Source organism: Nannobrachium achirus (genome assembly GCF_963921795.1).
Source record: "Nannobrachium achirus genome assembly, chromosome: 2".
NCBI lineage: Eukaryota > Metazoa > Chordata > Actinopteri > Myctophiformes > Myctophidae > Nannobrachium > Nannobrachium achirus.
In genome coordinates, this window is record NC_137811.1 from 65,985,054 (window position 1) to 66,007,592 (window position 22,539).

The following is a 22,539-nucleotide window of genomic DNA, read 5'->3' on the forward strand; positions in this document are numbered from 1 at the left end:
TATCTAATCGACTTCTTTCTATTCTACTCTGTATCTAGTCTATTCCTTCCTAATCTATTCTTTAGTCTATTCCTTACTATTATATTCTGTAGTTTATTCCTTCCTATTCTACTCTGTATCTATTCTATTCTGACGGTATCCTTCTATATCTAGTCTATTCTACTCTGTATCTTCTCGATTACTTCCTAATATTTCTATTTTACTCCATATCTAGTCTATTCCTTCCTATCCTACTCTGTATCTACTATCTTGTCTATTCCTTCCTATTATATTCTGCTCTGTATCTAGTCTATTCTACTCTGTATCTATTAAATTAATTTCTATTCTACTCACTCTGTATTGCAGAAGTGTTCTAATTAGGGTGAGGCAAAATCCTCAAGTCCATTTTTAGTTCACTCACTCAGGACTGCTGTGTAGCCTACTTATATGAAAGTCAGTGTGGGTTTCTCATTTATTCACATCCCTTCTCTCCTTTTCTTTGTCACCACTCTTCCCTTCCATGGCCTCTCTTCACCTTCTTATCTCTCCTTTCCCTTGTCTTTCTTCATATTGCAGAAGCTCAATGCTGCTTTTTCATCACATTTTTACACATCACATCTATTTGTATTTATAAATGTATTTAAGCCTATAGTTTTGTTTTCTCTTGCCACTGCCAGCACAGGTATTGCGTAATCTAAATAAGTGCAATGGCCTGTTTCACTTTTGAAATATTTAATTACACAGATAAAGTTTTCAAAATATATCCACTTCTATGCATTAATTAGTGCTGCCAAATGGTTACTTTACACTTTAATCTCTTGCTTGTCATATTTTCTTACTTCTGCTTAATTATCCGTTTTCCATACCTTTTACATTTTTCTTTTAGCTTGTTTTCTTGTATACCCTTTTTAATCATATTTGTGTGCCTTTCCTTTGTTGAACTTTTTTGCTGTTGACTGGCATGTTACCCAGTCTACCTTTAAATATGTATACTGAAAATGTAAGATGTGGATTGGAAGGTGGCATGAATTTGAACTGAAGCATTTAAAACAAGACTAGCATTAGCAGTGTCACAGGTGTCTCGCTTTGTTTAAGTGCATCACTGGTTTATTAATGTCATTTCACTTCTGAACTTGTACAATAAACTCTTGTCAACACCTCCTTGGCCCATCATTCAATACTACTCAAAGAAACCCAGGTTCATAAATGCTTATGTAGCACCCCACAGTTAGTATCAGCCATGAACCAGCGACAACAGCCCTGCTATTCGGGCTCAGCCCTATTAGCACGACTGGTTGTGCGTTGGACTGGCGAGTGGGAGTCCTGGGTTCAATCCCCGCTTCCGCGTATCACTACACTTAGAATGTTTATTTCTTAAAAGCTGAAATGTGCATGATTAACTTGAACTCAATTCATATTACTGTTACACAAAGCTATTTGAGAACTTTTGAAGGTCAGTGTTAAGTGTTTATATTCAACCAATGAACATTAAGAGCTTGTTACTAAATATACAGATCCATCTAGAAAAATTAGAATATTGTAAATTTTCTTGAACTTTATACTTTTTGAAACTTCCATGTTCTAGATACACTGCACAAATTAATTCCTAACTTTTCCTTTTTATGGCATACAGCTCATGAATATCATAAGTCCATATTTCAAAATATTACACAAGACCACTCAAAACAAGGATTTAAAAGAATTGTCAACCTTCTGAAATTGCTTGAAGTCCGTGGGAAGTTCGCACAGTCAGTTATGATTTGGGGTGCTAGGGCATCTGCAATGCTTTTTTTTCCAGTTTATATTCAGTTTATTTTAGATGGATCTGTAACATACACGTTTTCTGCCTGAAGTCAAAGGTTTTATGCAACATGTTTTACTTCAGGGGGGAAAGTGAGATGAGACATAAATACCTCTTATACTTGGATTTTATTAGCGTCTTCAAAAAGAGTAGAGATTTTACAGTATACACATTATTTACAAAATGGCAGTTTCATACCAAATCTGTGGAGGGATGAGAGACTGCGGAAAAGGGGTTTGTTGCAATTAAACGTGTTTTTGTTAGTTTGCTGCAACATAAACTACCAAAGCATCGTTGAAGCAATACAATACTTACTACTGAGAGTGGCTAGTGGCACTCAGCAAAAGAAAACAAAAAACAAAACTGTCAACATACTCAACATAAAAAAGGATGAAGGCAAAAAGAAAGGACAGAACAAATACTGGTTAGAGATAAGTGAGAAAGTGGAAGAGGGGACAAGAAGAAGGGGGGAGGGGATAAAGCCCAAATTATACGTGGTCGTAGAACTGCGTTGCGTGCCGAACATAGTCAACCTACAAGCTCAACACGTCTCATTTGTTGGGTTTGTAGGTCAGCTATGCTGAGCATACGACACCGTTGTACGACGCAGCAAATTAGGCACAACATGCAAGAGGTCTGCAGGGGAAATGAGGATTTCAGTAGAGACGAGTCATAAGTAAAAATGGGGAGAAATTGAGCCGTAGTGAAGGAACATGGGAGATCTTGGCGTGTAAATGTGAAGGGGAGGCGTTACAGAAAAGTAATGAAGAGAACAGTACATGGGAGCAAAATAATTACCAATAAACATGACTGGGTACCAGAAGGAACACAGAACAAAACATATTGTTAGTATCTGGAGTGACATTTCTACTGACAAGTAATCCTGTGTAAAAAGCTTTCACAACATTTGCACATAGAAGAGAACAAACAGTGTAAATCAATCAGTGAACCAACTTGTGTCAGAGAGAAAAGGCAACACATGTAACATGGGAGCACACACCAACACAATTCTAGACAAATCAGACTGCCTGCCTTATACGGTAAACAGATAAGACACAAAAATCAAAACAGATCTTCTATCAAACACTTAATGGTTGTATTGTGGAGCTATGGAAAAAAATGTATTCAGTTAATGTCCAAACTCATTTTGATCTCGAAAGGAGCTTTAAGTTTAGTAATTATTATACCTAGTTAATTCTCAAAAATGCTCATTGCATTTTTGAGAATTGTTAACTAGGTATAATAATTACTTAACTTAAAATGTAATAAAAATGACTAGAATTTACTTAACTTGTATAATTTATCCATCGTGACAAATGGTGGAAAACTTAATTCATATAAGACTTTTAACAGGTGGTGGGGAGGGGACGGACATATGATGCAAGGGAAGAGCCTGGGGAGTGTATTATGTTATGTATAATTGCAGAATTGTCATGTGATCATTTGTTAACTTTTTATTTTTAGTTTATTGTATTGTGTTTTTCGTTTTATCTGTATGTTGGGTTTGGTTTTCTTATTGTGTAATGTTTGTTTTTTTCGGTGTTGTGTGAATAAAAATGTAAAGGATAAAAAAAAGAAAAGAAATCGGACAAAAAATGTATCTGGACAAAACTGAATACCATAACATCCTGGCTTTACTTGAAGTTTACCAATACCTAAAAAAAATATAACCTCATGATAGAATTATGCAAATTTAATGATATAGTTGTGCCAAGTGCTAAAGACACTTCTTTTAGACTGAGTTTGACATGTAAATGTATAGAAAAAGAAGATAAACAAAGATTTCAAAAGTTGACAGAAGGACTGGTAAGGATGTGAGGCTCCCATGTATTTTTATCATTCAGTGGTATGGCTTGAACTTCATGGCTCAAACCAAGAGCGTGTTTATCACACTTCTCTCCGTCTCCACGGCTCGCTTCAGGAGACGCTCCCACTTAAATTCACTCCGTTTGCTCCTGCAATGCAGTACTACAAAAAGAAAAGAAATAAATGAAGAGGACTAGGGCTGCGTTAGGGAGAAAGAAAGGAGAGAATGGAGGTGAGAGTAAAGAGGGATGGGGAGTTGAAAAGAAGAGAACATGTTGAGATTATTTCAAAAATCAGTATCAACAATGGTGATAATTCTGCAATAAGGTCCAACACTGAACACTTTCAACAGACAGCATACAGAAGTTCTGATTTTGCAACTATTACCCATGCCTTGATGGAATTTCTTGCGCGGCAAAAGCCTTAAAAGGCTCCAATTAGTCATTACATTGAAAGGCGTTCAAATGCAAACGACATTTGCATGAAGCAACCACTAACTTGTGTGCATTACATTACCAAATGAGAGCTTCGAAATATCCAAATTGATTTCTGACAACTTGTACTACAAACCAAACCTTTCACTTGACTTGAATGAATGATAAAATGGTTTGCAACAGTTGAATCAAAGACCACTTTTGCAGTAGATATTTTATGCTTTAGAGATCTCAACTATAAAATAACTGAACACAAATTCATCAAAACAGATCTAGGCGACGTCCTGACAAAATTTGGTTTAGAAGAGCATAAAAACTTGTAAATTCTTTGACTGATGCTTTGCAGCAAGTAATCATCAAATAAATTAATCAAGTTTAAACTTTACAGGCTACACAAAGGAAGCATGGCAAGTATCCACCCCATTTCAGTAAAGGTGATGCATTGACAACCCCCTAATCAAAATGTACTGTACATATTCACACCACAAGGTCTAAAGAGTTGCCTTGAGAAGCACATTAAGCCACACTTACCCATGTGAATAAAAAAAACAAAAAAAAGTACCTACACAGTAACTGAAAATAAATCACAGCAATATAATACATTATGTACAAAAATATAAATATTCTCTGTAGATCAACCAGCAAGTGGATTGATAGGACACCTTTGTTAGCCCATCCCCCCTTGATTAATTACACCATCTACTCCCAATACCACAGGCGCTGCGCTTTGTCAGCTTAATACTGTTCAGAAGAATCTGTTCTATTCTAAATGGGACAACGATCACACATAGATATTCGTTTCTCTTTTCTTCCATTCTGTGAAAAGGTCACACATACGCAGCATGAACCCTCCAATCCAGTGAGAAGTTCCTGGTGGTTTTATAATGACGTGGAGTGGATTTCTTGGGACACTCTATTCAATTGAATGAATGATTAAAAATGGTTTGCAACACTTGAATCCAAGACCACTTTTGCAGTAGTAGTTTTATTAGACTCCTAAAGCATAAATGATTGATGCATTTGTGTTGAGTTATTTCATAGTATAACTCAACAAAAATGCATCAATATGGAAACAAGAATTATAAACAAACCTGCCACCAAATGGGGATCGTGTGGGCGGACAATATTTTAATCAATTGTTCAAAATGACATAGTTAGATGACCCTCATAAACAGTGTCTCTAAGTGATGGGATGAAAACCTCTCACATCATTATGAAGCCAGTCACTGAAAGGGAGGCTTCATGCCAATCCTTCCGGAATAAGGCTATTATCTGCTAACACATTTCCCAATTTAGAAACATATTTCCCACACTCAGCTCGCTCAGGATTGGCCACAAAAAAACTCTGCAGTCCTGTCAAATCTGCCTCGGTGTTGGAAAAAGCTGTAATGTGTAATATCACATACTTAACTTTAAATACTTGTAAATATCATATTCTTATGTTTTAACAGTGGCCGGTTTCTATCTTATTCAACCCATGTTTAGAAGATGGACGTTATTCCAGGCTAGTTAATGTTTGCATTGCACCGGGTTGATTTTAGGGTTGATAAAAATGCTTTCTTTTGGTTGGTCGTCATCGTCACTCCAAATGTGACGAGACAAAAGCCAATACTGCTGTCCATAAAAGTGGAAAAAAAGAAAAAGAAAATAATCCTTCTCACTGTTAGAGATGGAAGCTATTTTACCATGTGTGGCATTCACATTACTTCAATGGAAACGATGTTTAGCTCCCTGGCAGGGGTTGTGCCTCTCCAACTCCTTCCTTCAACAGGTGTCCAATTCTCTTACCAGCCATACATACGTACTCCTTGCCTGGTTAGCATACAAACCACTCCTTGACGTTCCTTCACCCAGAAGCTCATCGGTGGACTCCTTGGCTGCGTGGCCAGGCAGGACTTCATCCTGCCGCTGCACAGACGATTCGTTGCTGCTGCCCTTTTCGTAAAAGGCGTTCAGGACAATCGTGGTGGTGGGAACTCTGTGGAGCTGACGATCGAAGGGCGCCTTTGGTTGTGGTGGTGGTGGACGCTGCCGGCGTTGACTCCGTGGGGGAAGCTGCTGCTGAAGGAAACGCTGTGAACGGGGGTTACTCCGGACGTCTAGTGGGAACCTCAACCTGGGAATGGAGGAGCAGAAGATTTCCTTTCTCTGCATGCGACAGGGGGCCTAGACTGGGGCTAGTAGTGACAGGGATTCCCGGCTCCAAGACTGTGGTCGGACCATCTTGGTGTGTAGAGCATTGGCACGTTTCCATTACTAGAAATAAAGTCAATACATACTGGACTGATGGGTGATACCGAGACTAGGGATATATTGGATGGGGACTTCAGGCAACACTTTTTTTCCCCAAAGGCTGGCCAGCAATTTGCTAATGGTGAGTGGCTAACAGTGGAGGTTAACGGACAAGCGGCTAATATTTAACTAAACCAGGAACCGGCTTTCAAATTTCTCAGTCCATGGCTTTCGAAGGCAGCAAATGCTGGCAGGCAGAAACTGGATAGATCAGCCAATTGTAGATACCGTGAGGGGAAAAAGGGCGGGGCAGGACATACAAACCACCAGCTCTTCTTCAGGTTGACATGCTGGCAGCTCTTCCACATCACAACGGGGCAAACACAGTCTCTACAGAGGAACGTGGAGGGACTTTGACCTGAACACGGCTGATCCCAGGCCAGGCTTAATGTGGATGACACCGCTGACTCACGGCTTGAAGGCTTGAAGCTGTAGAGGAGCTTTCTTTCTATTTCACTTGGCTGAGGAAGTCTTGAGTCTTCAGGAGCTTAAGAGCTGTTGACTTGGGGAAGGAAAAGAAACATAACAAAACACTGTTAGCTTTGACATCTGAGGGCGGGGTAATGGATGGAAGGGGGGTGGGGTGGGTGAGGGGGCGTGAGGGGGGGGAGCTCCTCCCTGATTTGACCTCTGTCACTGCTGCTGGAATTACTGACCAATCCCTGACCTCTTCTTCACTAAAGATTCTGGCCTGGTTAATTGAGATGAATGCAGGAGGGAAGTGGGATGCTACACGTTAAGACTACACTGCTGCAAGAGTAGTGTATGCGGGTGCTCTCCCTCATTGTCTTAAAACAGTCCATATCTGTGACAGTGGGGGATGAATCCGTGCGTGTTCTGAACCTACACTCTGCCTGGTATGGAGTTTGCTGGTGTACACCTGTCGCTATGCCACTTCAACGCCACTAGTCTAGTCTAGCCACGACGCTGGTCTTTACTAGCTGAGGTATACTGAAGTGCAGTGCATTTATACTCTAGGGCAGGGGGTCCCCGCTACTCCCTATGGGTGTGGTGTCCCTTTACTGTGTTCCCCACGAACCAACCCGGAATCCCTCCCTATTGCTCATTCCCCCCCCCAATCAGGAAGCAGCCAAAGAAGCTGAGCTGGCTTTGCAGTCTATCTTGTTGGGGTCACAGGGGAAGAAAGAGACCCCCAGCCCAGTAACAAAGGCCATGCAGGAGTCTAAACAAGGGAAGCCCAGAGCGGACTGCACATACTGCACCGGCAAGTCAGGTCTGAACCTGGAGGACACAAGAAACACAAGGAGATCCAGGGTGAGTTTCATAGTGACACAAGGAGATCCAGGGTGAGTTTCATAGTGACGACATAACAGGCGATAAAGACATCATCATGGTAGAAAACCCTTCAGCTACATTGCCCATGCAGGGTAGAAAATGAACCTGACAGACTTATTTTAGAGCAGGGGTCTTCCTCTGATAGAAGCTTTGTTTCTCCTTCTCTATATTAACCACTTGAACTTTAGCGTCCATATTCTGAGAACTTTAGCCAAACATAGCAGATCTACAAGCTCAGGCTATTTTCAGGCTATTTTCGGCAAAGAGGTTTTGTGTAGAGGGGGAAAAGAGCAGACTAAGTACAGCGTGATATGTCAAGTTTATTAAGTATTGACAGTTCAAGTGGTTAAATATCTGGAAACACTGATGATTGTGCTGTCAAACGATGAAACTATATGGTATCTATGGGTTGTGGGCGGTCCCTGCTTCATCTTTCTCTCGACTAAGGGGTCCTAGGCCTGAAAACGTTTAAGACCCCTGTCTTAGAGTACAGGAACTATGATCAGTTTACAACCAGAGGGAACAGAACAGGCTCATGAATAAACAGAGAATCACTTACGTTTTGAGTATGGCCCTGAGGGCAATCTTCCTCTCCCTCTCCAGAAACTTGTCTATGAGGTAAGAGGCCATGCGTGGGGCTTCCTGGTACAGTTTAAAGAAGCGATGGTAGTTGCCCAGGGCCCAGGCGGCGCGGAGGGCGAGCGCGTGAGACACGCACACGTCCTTCCGCAGTTCTGGAGTCAGGTACACCAACTCCGTGGTCAGGTCTGCGGGGAGAGAGGAGCACAACGTACTTCAATGTGAGCGAAAAAACCTTGTCCGCATTTCCATGTCACCCTCTGATTGGCCAACCAATCAAATAGTTAGAGGAGTGTGAGGTGAATTAAATATTATTATTGCTATGTGCCGCATGACCCTGAGACAACTGCTGATAGGGAAGAGGGAGGATGGGTAAGGAGGTCATAGATGATAAACTAGATTGTATTAGCTCCCAAGAACTTCACAACTATGCCACATGGACGTCCTGGATCAGTTGTCTATCTATTAAAGGCAAAAAGCAAACACATTAGGTCATAAGCAAGTCAAGTGTGTGCTGACACGATTGTTTTTTGCCCTCAATAAATAGAAGACAATCCTTGAGTGCCGTTATTCCGTTTGTTTTCACAAATCTGGAGATTACATTATATCATGAGAAATATAAACTGCCTTGGGCTAATGTCCTCCGTGTACTAGCAATGCTCACAGGCTTTTGATTATGCAAATGATGCAGCCTATGTGATCACAGTGGGGCATGTTTGCTTTATACATTTCCATACAGAAATATAAAATGTGCACACATCTTTGTGGTTTACTCTATGTTTTTGATGATATAACGCATTTGACTGTGGGCTCACACAGTATGTCATTTCAAAGCCCCAATCTGTGTCTGTGTTTGTACATAAAGGTGTGGAGTGTGGTCTCCTTACCTCCAGAGTTCTTAGTGAATATGTAATACATCAGCCTGTATGCTGTAAACTCTCCGATGTTCTCCGATGGGTTGTCCTTGTACAGGGCCTTCAGCTGAGTCTGGCACTGGTTGAACTCCGCATGGTCACCCTGGTAACACAATTAAAGGTTTCATTCTATTAATTGTCTTTACTACTCAACCACAAAAAAAAATCAAGATTATAAAAGAAATAAGAAAATATTGAGCTATAATGACATGCTCAAAAGTGGGCCTCCAGGGTTAAAATGGTTAAAGAGTAATATACAATCAATACAAAGTATAGTATAGTATTTATTTATTCATTTGCACAATAGTAAATTTTAGGGGAGGTTATTAATCCAGAGGACAAATGTTTCCTACCCAGGTTGGCTTTTCAAATAGTCAAAGCAGAAGCTCACCTTCTCCAGGGCGATGCGTGCGTGACACTCGTACACTTCCACTGTGAACTCTGTACGCACTCCTTGGACCTGAGGGAAGGATCAAGGACAGACACCAGTCATTGAGAGATATTATACATGTAGTTACTAGTTTCAGGTTGATGATTTGCAGAGTCATGGGGCACTAGTTTGGCGACTGAGTTAGGCTGAGGAAGTGTACGCACCGTGAGGTCCTGTCGTATGGATTTCATCTGTTCACAGGCGTAGGTGTAGTCCTGGTTGGTCTTCCAGTGGAGCTTCACCGCCTGCAGAGACTTCCTCAGCACCTGGACAGACAACACAAGGTGCAGCGAGACACATCACTACCGGACTCACAGCATTCTTTATTACAGGAGGTCTGAGGCATGTACAAACGCCATCTGACTTGTTACTTCTTCTTTAAGTTCTATAATAATCTCACTAAAGATTCTTTCTGCAGAAACTAGGAAGACTAGACCACATCTTCTGGAGTGAACAACAAGACCTCCTGGCTGGTGATATTTTCTGTTCTAGTGTTCATTCAGTCAGTCTAGCATGATAGTAATAGACAAACAGGACAATTTGTAACCACTGTGTGTCCCTATTGTAGGCAAAATTGTTCACATTCGTCACATTTTATAAATGGCAATTCTATTCATTGTACAATGAAGTTCGTTCATGTGCACTTCATTCCATGTGCACCTAAATAGGCTTTATATGTCTAGTCATGCAGATGTGAACTGACCCAGATAAACATAGTCATGAAATCAATATAAAACAGAATTTTAAAAGGTTCCCTGACACAACATGAGTTTGAGCTGTATATGGAGAATGCGCGTTAACTCACGTGCACAGGGCGAACGGTGGAGGGGTCCGGGGCACAGGTGAGCCTCAGGTAGATCTTGGTGATGTCCTGGCAGGTGCCTACGATGGGGCAGTCCTCCCAGCTGATGCCCTCCTGTGTGCCGTTGGGCAGGTCCAGGCTGTTTATGGACAGCACCAGGGGCTCGGAGCGGAGCTGCTTGTGGAAGCGTGCCGCGCGGCTCTGCTTCTTGGCCTCGCGGTTGGGGTCGTGGAAATCTAGGCCGGCGGTGCCGCCTTTCCTCTTCTTGCCCCCCATGTTGGACCCGGAGTCGTCCATGTTTCTAGGACAGGGAGAGGGAAGAGAGTCGCTTTGTCACCAACTAACCCAGACCTCATTCCTATAGCCACACCAATCTAAGTATGTATCACTGTGTAATTAAAATCACAAAAACTGATTAAAATTACTAGAGTTGAATGTTCCTCATGTTTCTCACAGTCCTATGCTAGGGGGAATGAATGTTTTATGGAAACTAAGGTGAATGGGTTTTTTACCTCCTTCCTCGGTTGGCTCTTCCTCCTCTGCCCCGCCCCCTCTCTCCACCGCCCCGCCCCCGCTCCCTGTCATTGCCGCGGCCGCGGCCTTTCTGCTGGCGCCTGGACAGCTGTGGCCGCAGGTCACTGGAGACGCTGTTGTCTGACTGGGAGCCGGAGTCGCTGGCGGAGCAGACCATGAGCATTTAGAAAACCCAAATCCACAATGCTACGTATGATTGCTGCTGGGCAGAAACCTCATCTCCATATTAAGTTTGTGTGTTTGTTTTATTTTGTATATTAAAGGGCCACTTCACCTCTGGGACAACCCTATCTTATTTTATTGTTGTTTGGGACACGATCAACACAATCCTGAGTTATTTTGTGTTCAGTCTGTTTTTTTAGATATTTTATTATTCAGCATGTACTGGTGATGCGTTTAGCATCATCCAGTGATGCGTTTTGCATCATATGATACAAAATGCATTACTAGCACATGCTGAATACTAAAATATCTCAAAAAACAGACTGAACACAAAAAATAACTCTGTTACCATTGTGTTGATCGTGTCCCAAACAACAATAAAATAAGATAGGGTTGTCCCAGGGGTGAAGTGGCCCTTTAATGGCCCTACTTGATCATACTAAAGTGTCACACAAAAGCATCAAAAGTAGCAGATCTACAAGCTCAAAGCACGACGCCTTGGCCTTTTTGATTTGAATCCTGAAAATGAACAATTTTGAAGAAAATATGAGGTTTCCACCCAACAGAGATGATATTCATTTTCGGGCTGAAGTTATTTTAATATCTGTATTGGGTAATATAAATCGGTTTTGGCAACTAAAATCAGTTTAGCTTGGAATTCTTTTTTAAAGTGATGCGCTCACTTTTCAGAACATTTGTCCGTCTTTCAAATTGCCATGTTTACCTGCGCCTGTGTCTCTGGTTGCTGCGGTCGCGGTGTCGGCCGCGTGAGTCGGGCGACGGCGAGCGCGAGGAGGAGCGCGAGGAGCTGGAGGTGGGACTGCGCGTGGAGAAGACGTTCCTGTATCCGCCCAGCCGGTGTCCCAGGCCCCTGCCCCGCGGGCTGGCCGCCGTGCCACCTCCTCGGCCCCCCGAGTTGTCCACCGTCCTCGGAATGGACTCCCAGCGAGTCTGCTTGGCCTTTAGTCTGGTGGAACAAGAATAAAATGTCTGTCAATATCAAATGAAAAAAGGGGGTGGGGGATACATAATAGACAACACTTCTTAAAATAATTTATTAGCACATAGATTTTCACTTATCACTTGCCTTTGTACACAGGCTTTTTTTAATATATCTACAAATGAGAAAGCCTGAAACAAGGTCTTTCATTCCTGTGTTAAAAGGGGAGGGGAGCTAATGACACCAATGCAGCGGCTCATTTGTTGAAATGTCTCAACTATTTTTGAGACATGCAACATAACAAGCTTAATAAATCAACTGTGAAATGTTCTAAATTGCATTTTCACATCACTATTGTTAACTATTGTGCAACAACAACAAACAAACATGTAACCTTTGAAAATGTGCCTTAATTAAGGACAGCAGGTTAAATGTGGTTAAAAACCACTGTGCTTACTCTGGCAGGGGCTCGCGGGTCCAGTCGATGGTGTAAGCAGAGCCGTCCTTCAACCGGTCCTGCAGGACCTCCTTCAGCACCTTCTCAGTGCGATCCTTATCTTCCTCCGTCTCGCAGGCCGTGAAGCAGCGCTGTACGTACTCCTTCATAGCCTGGGGCCAGTCCTGGGGCCTGGACACACACATGGTCAAAGGTTAGAATAGAACAAGGCCTGTCCTATCTATTGTGCACAATTGAATGGCAGAAAGTCATTATCCAAACTTTACATGATTGTTGTTCATTCTATACTGGCATATGTACAACATGTTTTCATCCTGCAATTAGTCTCTCCCACAATTATCAAATCTCATCAAATGTCCTAACTCCTAAATGTTAATTTTCGGGAAAATGAGCTCAAGTGGAGTTAGGAGGTTTTGACCCGAAGGGCTTTTTACTACTTTTAATTGATCCAATATTATTTTAACCAACACACAGACATAAAGGGTGTTCAATAGCACATATTTATGAAAAAAAAAGAGAGGGCCAATCGGGTGGAGTTAGCTGGTTTGGCAGAGTGTGGGGAGTTAGGAGGTTTTGTCCCAAGCAGTTTTTACTACTTTCCATTGATTCAATATTATTTTAACCAACACTCAGATGTAAAGTGTGTTCAATAGCCCTGATTTATGCAAAGAAAATCTAAAACCTCAAAAATGGAGTTAAGAGATTTTGGCCAGACAGTGACGAAATGCTTCGACCCAGCAGACTGACTTTGGAAGCGTTGAAAAACCAATGGAAAATAAAGCCGATGCCCCAGTGATTGGATAGGACAATAAACTAAAGAAGTAAACTTTAGTCAGTGGAAAAGAGGTGTTTTCACCTCATCTGTGCTGATCCTGGTGCGGCGTTGGCTGTGGCCGGGGAGGAGGGAGCGGGAGCCAATCCCGACGGCTGCTCGCCTGGAGGAAACGTCTGATTGGTCATCACATAAGGCCTCTTGGGAATATTGAACTTTACAGACCCTGCACCAGGCGCCTCTGTGGGGAGACGAATATAAAACAGCAGGTTATTGCGACCGTAGGGAGCATTTACTATCAAAATCTCCACGGGCTGTCCGTCCGTCCGTCCGTCCGTCCGTCTGTCTGTCTGTCACACGTCACACTTTTGCCCTGCTCATATCTCCACAACTGTTGCCCCCATCCATGCCAAATTTTGCACACACACTCCTTACCTGCCAAACTACCTTACCTATCCAAGGACCCCCGGAGATCTAGGGACCCCCAGGTCCCTGGGGGACCCCCAGGTGTAAAAAATGACCAAATGTGCAAAAATGACCAAATGACCACCCCAACGGGGCTGCTCACGGGGAATTCCTGGGGACCACCCACTCCTGGTGCTCCAGAATGGATGCAAAAGTGGTGACGCCCCCAGTGGAGGACCCCCTCCACTGCAGCTCACATAAAATGCCGTAACTCGGGCTGGGAGCGTCCGGGAGAGCCGGGGCCGGTACCTATTCGTCTGCCAAGGCAACGCGGAGACCCCACCCCTCATTTCTCACATGGCCCTCTTCTAGCGCCACCTTCAGGCCCATTTTTAAAACACATTTTTGGCCACTGCTCCTACAGTTTTTTGCCGTAAAATCACGCAAATCGCTACACAGTATGTCTACACTCATCCCATCAACATGAATCTGTCCCATATAGTGCCACCTTCAGGCCGATTTTTAAAAACACATTTTTGGACACTGCTCCTAGAGATTTTGCCCTAAAATCACGAAGATCACTACACAGTATGTCTACACTCATGTCATCAACATGGATCAGGGAGATTTTGGAAAAACACATTTTTGCCCTATTTGTGGTGATAACCGACCTACGGTCGCTTATCTCCCGATTAGGGAGTCTTACTGGTATACAGTATATTCATGGTGTTAACCAATTAGGTCCTATACTAAATTGTTTGATGAATACAAAAAATATACAAGCTCACAACACACCACATTTGATGAATGTTACAGGTCTGTAAATGTTGCTACTTGTAATTTTCACCTATAATGACGTGCCAAAATAGGGACGCCAGGTTGAAAGTGGTTAAATGTAAATTGTAGAAGCATGTAACCAATTCTTCTTGTTCGATCCAGAACATTTAGGCAATTATCTTTGTTGGTCCTACCGCCTTACAAACTAAAAACAAAACGCAAAATCTTACGTTTCATCCTGTGCCAGAGTTGTTGTCCTCCCGGTTTTTGGTTCTTGTTTTTATTGGCATCTCCTCTGCCCATCCCCGGCCCGTACTGGCCTTGCTGTTGCATTTGCTGGGAGTTATTCTGGGAGGCCTGGTAGGCGTTCTGGGCCTGGTAGGTCTGCCCGTAGTTAGGCCTGCCCTGGCCGTGATTGTAAGCCTGCATGTGGTTGGGGTCACCCGACGAGTATGGCATGGGACTTGTGGCACCGTAGGCGTTCTGGGACGGCGAAGGGGGGTGGGGGTACTGGGGGCTTGGCGGCAGCGGGATGGATGGCGGAGGAGGTGGGGGGGGTTTCTCCGAGGTGGTCGGGCTCTGAGGGGGTTGAGGGGCAGACGGGAGAGGGGGCTGGGGCGGACCGGTGTAGTTTGATGACTGGTCATCTATTCCTGGCACCGGAGGAGGCTGTAAACAGAAAATGGTAACAGCTTAGGGTCGTTGCGATCTGACCTGTGTGGTCAGATTGTGCTGTGTGGTCAGATTGTGTGACTCTGACATTTCACCAGGCTTCACTAACGCTGGGCGGTAAACAGATCATGTAAAGCAGAGTTGTTAGGGGACTGTAATGGACCAATGTTTTTTTCTTTTGTTCTAAACCAGTGTTTCGCTGAATAAGATCGCCCAGCCCTAGTCTCTACCCCAACTGAGGGAATGTCCAGACCATAAACGGATGTCTCTATCAACCACAGATGTCAAAATTCTCTTGCCAAATGCAACAGGAAGGCTAAAGAAAGAAGGGAAAGGAAGAAACAACTCCTTGCACTTAAGTGTTTTGTGTGGGCGAGGGGCAGAGTGCTAAACAGTCTTACTTTATACAAGCCATTATCTCGTTTCCAAGAGCACGCGTTTACTGAACCCTCTGTGAACTCTCAGTTCAATGCATGTTAAGCAGAGCAAGCAACAACGATGCATCCTGCGAACACACACGCAGATCTGTCTGATGTAGGACTGTGTGGTTTAACCTTGGGGTTTTTGCCGCCTATGAACATCTTCCTGTGAGGAATGTAGAACTGTGGTCATGTACTGTAGAGGTCTAGACCGAGTATAAAAGCCAACTTGTGCATCATCTGCTAGAGCACACTGTTGGTTTGAGGACGATCTTAGACGTTCGCCTTTCTTTTGTGTTTATTTACCTTGAACTTTAATCATTTTGTTTTATTACATTTTGTTACTTAAAAGTATGTGACAATTTACCCCGTCATTTGCAGACTAGGGCACATAACACTTCTTTCCTTTCGTACTTCAAAATGCCTTCAGTCAATGTTAATTTGACAATAGAAATATTTTCACAAAAATACAATTTGCAAAAGGGCATAAAGCATTTGTCTGGCATAAATGGTGAAACTGGAGAGTTCCTCAATTTGTCATTACTATTAATACCTTACTCATGACAAAGTATCCAATACAATAAATAAAAAATGATTAATATATTTAAGAGTATGTTTGTATGATGTTATGTACCTGTCCATTGTGAGTAGGGGGTCCTGGATAGCCGGCTGGAGGGGCACCATATTGATTTGGTGGATAGGCACCGCCATACTGAGAATGGAACAAGGAAAGAGACATTTCGTTAATTGCAACATAATAGAACTTTATTCACCTTAAATTAAACAGGTCATTTGGGACTCCAATGGGTAAGAATTGTTTACGCTGCAGTCTGCTTAAACTCAATTAAAGTTACATTGGCTGGTTGGGATGTCGATGTGCAGATACATTACGTTGTCATAGAAGACTCACAGTAAGGATGAAACAAAGGCACATACAGTACATTGACATACATTCTCTGCATGACGGCAGAAACTGAGACACATGAAAGCAAGAGGGCAACGAATGCAGTTGTGTGCGAGCACAACATCTTCGGCCAGCATGAAGTCACATTTTACCCAATCAGGTCGTATGACCTAAACTGGTCAAATCATTTTTTACATATGTTTTTTCATTAGAAATCTGTGCCAACTATTACCTACAGTCAGTCATAACGTGGAAATCCTACTAATTTATGAACTCCCATGTCTAAGAGTCTATAGCGGAATTGAAACTCTCAAAAGATCAGCAAACCTTAACAGTCACACAAATAAATACGTCTTACATGAACGACACACTGACTCCCTCTTCCTGAATGTCAGCTTATAATTGGCTAAAACATTTGATATCTCGTAAGACAAAGGCCTGCTCTTCTGCTAGCAGCTGTGTGACCTTCAACCTGTAGCTACTCCCTACATTCTAACCTTATCTAGGACCTGTTCTCAGCGTTCAAACTCAATCACTGACTCAAGTATTCACTGCTACATAATAATATAATTTCGCATCATCAGTCATCAGCCAACATAAAGGCAAATGTCTCAATATTGCCAACATTTAAGTGTAGATTCTAATTATTTATGCAGAGAATAGATACATTTCCGGTAAACTGTACTGTACTTACTGGGGCCATTGGGTAGTAGTAGTTGTATGGATATGCGTATCCAGGATACTGCTGTTGGTTCTGCTGGTACCACTGGTAGTACTGCTGTTGTTGCTGCTGCTGTTGCTGCTGAATGGCTGTGGTCTCAGTGACTGCTGGCTGAAACTGGCCCGCCTGGAAAGCAGCGATACAGACACAACATGTTTGGTAGGATAACAAAGCCGCCCTGCCCTGAATTGCTGTGCATTGTGGTTATTGTGACTTGAGAGGCAGTGACCATCACAATGGGAAACAAGCTCCTGGGGCCTTTTTGTGTTATCCTTTTGAGTATAACTTTTGACTGCTACTACTGTTAATAATCGTGTTGAGAAGGAGGGCTTAGCCACGACGCAAAACGTCTTCCTCAGGGTAATCTTGTTTTAAGTTTTCAATCAAATAAACAAATGAATGACTCATGCAACATACAAGTTCAAGGACAACAGATAAACAACTTAAACATACACATGTGACACAGGAGCATATCTGCTGCTATCCTATTTCTTTATATATAAATTATGTAATTGCAATTATATTGTGATTTAAACTATACTCTTGGACTCTCTCTCAAGAGGTATAGGTGAGGCAACATTGTGATGCACTCCAACACAGAAACACACTAACAATCAACCCTTTTCCCCACATAGATACACACCTCTGCTGTGGGCCGGTCAGCCTGTGCAGGCTTGGTAGAGCTCTGACTTTTACTAATGGAGGCTAGTGCTTGTCTTGCCTTCTCCCATTCAGGGTTCTCATGAATCTGGCCTCCATCTCCGTAGGACCTGTCATTAACAACAAATAAATCAGTCAGTCAAAACACTCCAAAACATGTGTTAAGAGAAATTAAACCACCATTACAAAAAGGAAATATTGTGAACTGGCAGCATCATACCCATGATGCATTGTACTAACAGACAGAGTAGAGCACACAACTTAAATTAATGTATACAGTTAAAATAGTTGTGTTTATGCATTAGGTTCAGTTGGTTCAGTATGTCATGGGTTTAGTGTGTAGTAGTTACCTATACCTCCTGGCTTCGTTGATTTTAGAAATGGTGTACCAGTACCACCATACCAGTTCAGGAGCCATGCCCATGACCCAATCATTTCTTAACAAAAACATTTGTAATACTAGGGCTGTAACAATTATGACATTTTATGTGACGATTAATAGTCACTCAAATAATCTGTGATTAACGATTTAATTGCGCTTCTGCTCTGCCGCTTAACATTGGAACATTATGAATAAAAATTACATTTCTGTTTGGACCCTACCGTCGGTGCACTGTACCGGATGGGGGGCATGCGGTGGAAGCCTGCATATGGCGTTCCGTACCCGAAGGGGGAAGGCAATCACTACGAGGCCTTGCAGAGGCCGAGACAAGTCATTCTCTTGAATCGAGCAACACGCAGCCGTTCCTCTAGTATGTCACAGGGCATGCAGCTTGAGTTGAGCTATAACGCCATGCGTGCGTGGTCCAGTACAAGACATTGCATACAGCGGACATGTGCGTCCACTGTGGGCATGCGCACACTGCAAACACAGCAAAAAGCCATGTTTGCTATAATACACACCAAGTGATTAGCAACGTCAAGGCTTCAACACTCAACCGTTTATTAGCTCCCAGCTGTAAACAGGGTGTAGGACAGAAATGTGTGTAACACACCACAGCGTAACGTAGACTAGAACCCAACCTACTGCATTTAGTGCTAGCGTATATGGGGTCAAGTCCACACTCACTTCTGTTTATTAGCCCTTAGCTGTAAACGGGTGTAGTACAGAACTGTGTGTAACTGTGTATACACACTCACCGACTGTGCAACATAGACTTTCACTCGCTTGCTTATTAGTGTTTGGCTTTAAAACAAACGAAAAACTCCCGAACGAGACGAGACAAAGCCAAATTGAGCGGAGCACTCAATGGAGAGGCTACAAGTAGCTGCTCCAAGCTATGAAATGGCTGCAACTGCGAGTCCTGTACATAGATCTCTTGCCAAGTGAATTTATCCCACAAAGCTCCAGATGTCCACCTCGTCGGCCGTGCTGAGAAAGAACAAGTTTGAAGTGACCGTGTGTGTGCGCGACGCAACAGGGCCATTGGTCACCAGCGGTATTGCAGCTCATGATACAGAGGGACATACTGTAGGAACGGACAAAGTCACTCTGCGGAGTGGCTGACCACCGCTCAAAAAGAGGATGAAGGAAGTGCTGCGAGGGGATGGCGCCTCCCCTAGACGCGGCACTACCTGGTAGGCAGGTACACGCCACGGTCTACCTCGGATGCTTTCCGCCATGCAGAGGGATACATCATATTGGAGTAGCTCCTTTCGGAACCTCTCCCCCCACTATGCAGCTCCGAGATGAGGTTCCTCACTCACACCATCCACAATATTGCGGCTGGGGGAACGCTCCGCCGTTCGCGAACACTTCTTACCCTTTGTGAACATTTCTCTCTTTGATGGACACTCATCTGTTTACTTCTCAAGCGTGGAAGAAAATCGAAGCAAACGTGTTGAAATAAAGAGTTTATATCGCTAATTTTGTCATCCGGTTCTGTGTTTTCCCCACTCTTATTCGTTGTGTATATACCATGTGACCAGGGGAGGTAGTAATATTTCCTATGCGGCCGCACCTTCCAGAATGTCTAAAAAACATGGGACCGGCTGACAAAACGAGCGATATAAACTCTTTATTTCAACACGCTGCTTCGATTTTCTTCCACACTTGAGAAGTAAACAGAAAAGTAAAGGTCCTATACCAGTCTCTCAGACTGGTATAGGACCTTTACTTTTTGGATAGAATGTTCACAAAATGTAAGAAGTGTCTTCGCGAATGGCGGAGCTTCCCCCCAGCCGCAAGATTGTGGATGGCTTGAGTGAGGAATCTCATCTTGGAGCTGCATAGCAGAGGGAGAGGTTCAGAAAGGAGCTAATATTGGAGTGATCCAATATAGCGCTACATAACTTTATAATCAATCATCTTAACTCAAGTGGATGGCTAGTCCACATGGCGCACACCAACATGCAAGGGCCTTTCACACAAAGCACTAAAACTATAATTGTAAACATTGTTCTAAACGCTTGTGGATACTGGTCTGGATACCGGAGAGCAATGTCAACACCGCAACAATAACAGTGGTGAACAATATAGTTATCATTATAGTTATAATATAGGGCTTGGTGTTATTGCTTTATAAACACTTATAAACAGACTCGACTTTGACTGCCACTAATAGGCAGGTTAAGCTTTTTCAGTGATTCGGTCAGTGTTAACTTAAAGGGGAGAACCACCCATTTTCAATATTGAACTACCGGTATGTCGTTAATATACCTTTGAGTCGTGTGGAAATAAGAAAAAAGTCCCCCCTTCTGTGTTGCCTAGAACTGGAGGATTGATTTGGGGGTTTGTATTGCAAAGTACACCGTGATGACATCATCACGGCAACACCAAAGGGGGGGACTTTTTTCGTATTTCCACATAACTCAAGGTATATTCACGACATATTTCAATGTTGAAAATGGGTGGTTCTCCCCTTTAAGTAACGTTGAACCATTAGTTTTTATTCATTATCTCTTTCATGCTTTAAAAGCACTAGTCAGATATTGTTTTGGGGTATGTAAACTAGGGTTACACCGATATACATTCACCAAGTTTGTAGAATCTGGAACATTCTTTCCACAATCAAGATAGCATCAACATTGTTTTAGCAGGCTCCAATGTTTACCACCCTCAGCAACAAAAACAAACCTAATATTACCGAAAATACACGTTTAAATGTTTAGTGGCGATCGCACAAAGCACTACCTAGTAGAAACTACCAAGAAAAGATGTCTAAATAATATACCTACTACCAAGTTCAAGTGCCATTCTTTTTTCTTTCTTTTGTGGTGATGGTAAGTAACCCATTGTTTGAATTGGTTTCACCGATCGATTGGGCCTGTTTAATGTTACTGATAACAAAAGTGACTTTACCAGAAAGTCAGTTCCCCTCGGCCATGATGGTTCTCTAGCAATACTCATGATGGCCTAGCTCGAGCCCTCGACCAAAACCAATGCCGTTACATGGAAATGTGATTTCCCCAAAACATACGACGCCAATTCCAGAGCAAGATGAACCATGCATGCATTGTATAATAATGTATTTAACACTTTGAACCTGGCATAATGTCATTAAAGGAGACATTGTTACACACAAATCTTAAAATAGTGCAAATACAAGCCCACAACAGCAGCATAGCGAATATGGGCCGTGGTCTTGTAGATCAGCCATATCCGCGCGAGACCGTTAATATGTACGAGGAAGCGACAAAACGAGGATTTAAATGGCTTTACCATAAATGTGTGTGAGTTGTTTATGATAATGCTTGGGTGACATTCAACAACGAACGACGACAAACACTCACCAGGTTTGGGTCGGTGCGCTGCTGGTCGCGTTGGCCGCCATTTCACCGCCGACCCTGGCTGGACGAGAAGCTGCTAGCAGGCTAACTGTTAGCCTAGCTCCTCTACTAACTGCTGCTGCAATGGAGAAACGTAAACAAGATGAAGCCCGTCCGTCCCGAGCGACGGCCTAACGTGTTTTAGCTATCTAAAAATAACTCGAGTTTATTATATATTTAACGAGATTTAAACGTCACTAATATATAAGCGCGCCGACCTAAGATGATGAAAAAAAAACCGCACCATGTGAAACGATAGGTAAATAACCGACAATGTTTAGTTTGGTTCTTTCTCAATGCATTGTAACTTCCCTCTTGGTTGGTTGTGCTACAACAAAATGGCAGAGAAAGCAGCAGACTTCACTAGAGAGAGAGAGAGGCGTGCTGCTACAAGTATGACGCCTTCCGTCACATGGGCTATTTTTTGCCTTGAGTTATTACATTGGGTGTGGCCTAAAGTTAAAATATTATTTGTATTATTATTATTATTATTCACAGGGGAGAACCCACAGTCCTTGTAAATTTGTCAAAGGTTTGTGGCACGTGTAATTTGTAATAATATGTGGGGCTGCTGAAAGTCAGAGTTTATTATTCCCCTATCTGACTACTACCCTACCTGGCTTATGATCTGTTGTATGACAATATTCATTTTAATATCCTGGGTAAAGAGGCCTTCTTTTCGCCCTTCGGCGTCTTACTGGTTATTATGGCCTATAAATAATTCACTAATTGTCCAATGTGTGTTCAAAGACTGATCAAGAGTAATTTGCAGGCTAAAGTTACCCAATGCATTTCAGTAGGTCGTCACGTCGTCATTTAGTTAATTATGTTTGTGCAGAATAATCTTGTTGAGAGTTGTTTTTCTACTGTGGTAGGCTATGGATCAATTCAAAGGAGCTTTATTGGCATGAGAAAACATACATTTACATTGCCAAAGCGAGTTTCAAAACATAATAAAAACTGTTGAAAATGGGTCAGGTCGCAGCTACTATCAAAACCTCCACCGGCTGTCAGT

The 22,539-nt window shown here is 42.7% G+C and overlaps 1 protein-coding gene across 1 annotated transcript; it reads right to left on the reverse strand.

Moving 5' to 3' along the window:
- Nucleotides 1-1,889: 1,889 nt before the first annotated feature.
- On the reverse strand, nt 1,890-21,858 carry leng8 (leukocyte receptor cluster (LRC) member 8). Its single transcript, XM_080720957.1, has 15 exons — nt 21,489-21,858; nt 17,740-17,866; nt 17,070-17,222; nt 16,106-16,183; nt 14,611-15,049; nt 13,283-13,439; nt 12,427-12,597; nt 11,754-11,996; nt 10,846-11,007; nt 10,337-10,634; nt 9,696-9,797; nt 9,493-9,561; nt 9,075-9,204; nt 8,168-8,375; nt 1,890-7,554 (listed from the first exon to the last, which is right to left on the reverse strand). The coding sequence occupies exons 1-15, from the start codon at nt 21,527-21,529 to the stop codon at nt 7,392-7,394; spliced, it is 2,541 nt and encodes an 846-aa protein (XP_080577083.1). The 5' UTR covers nt 21,530-21,858; the 3' UTR covers nt 1,890-7,391.
- Nucleotides 21,859-22,539: the final 681 nt, after the last annotated feature.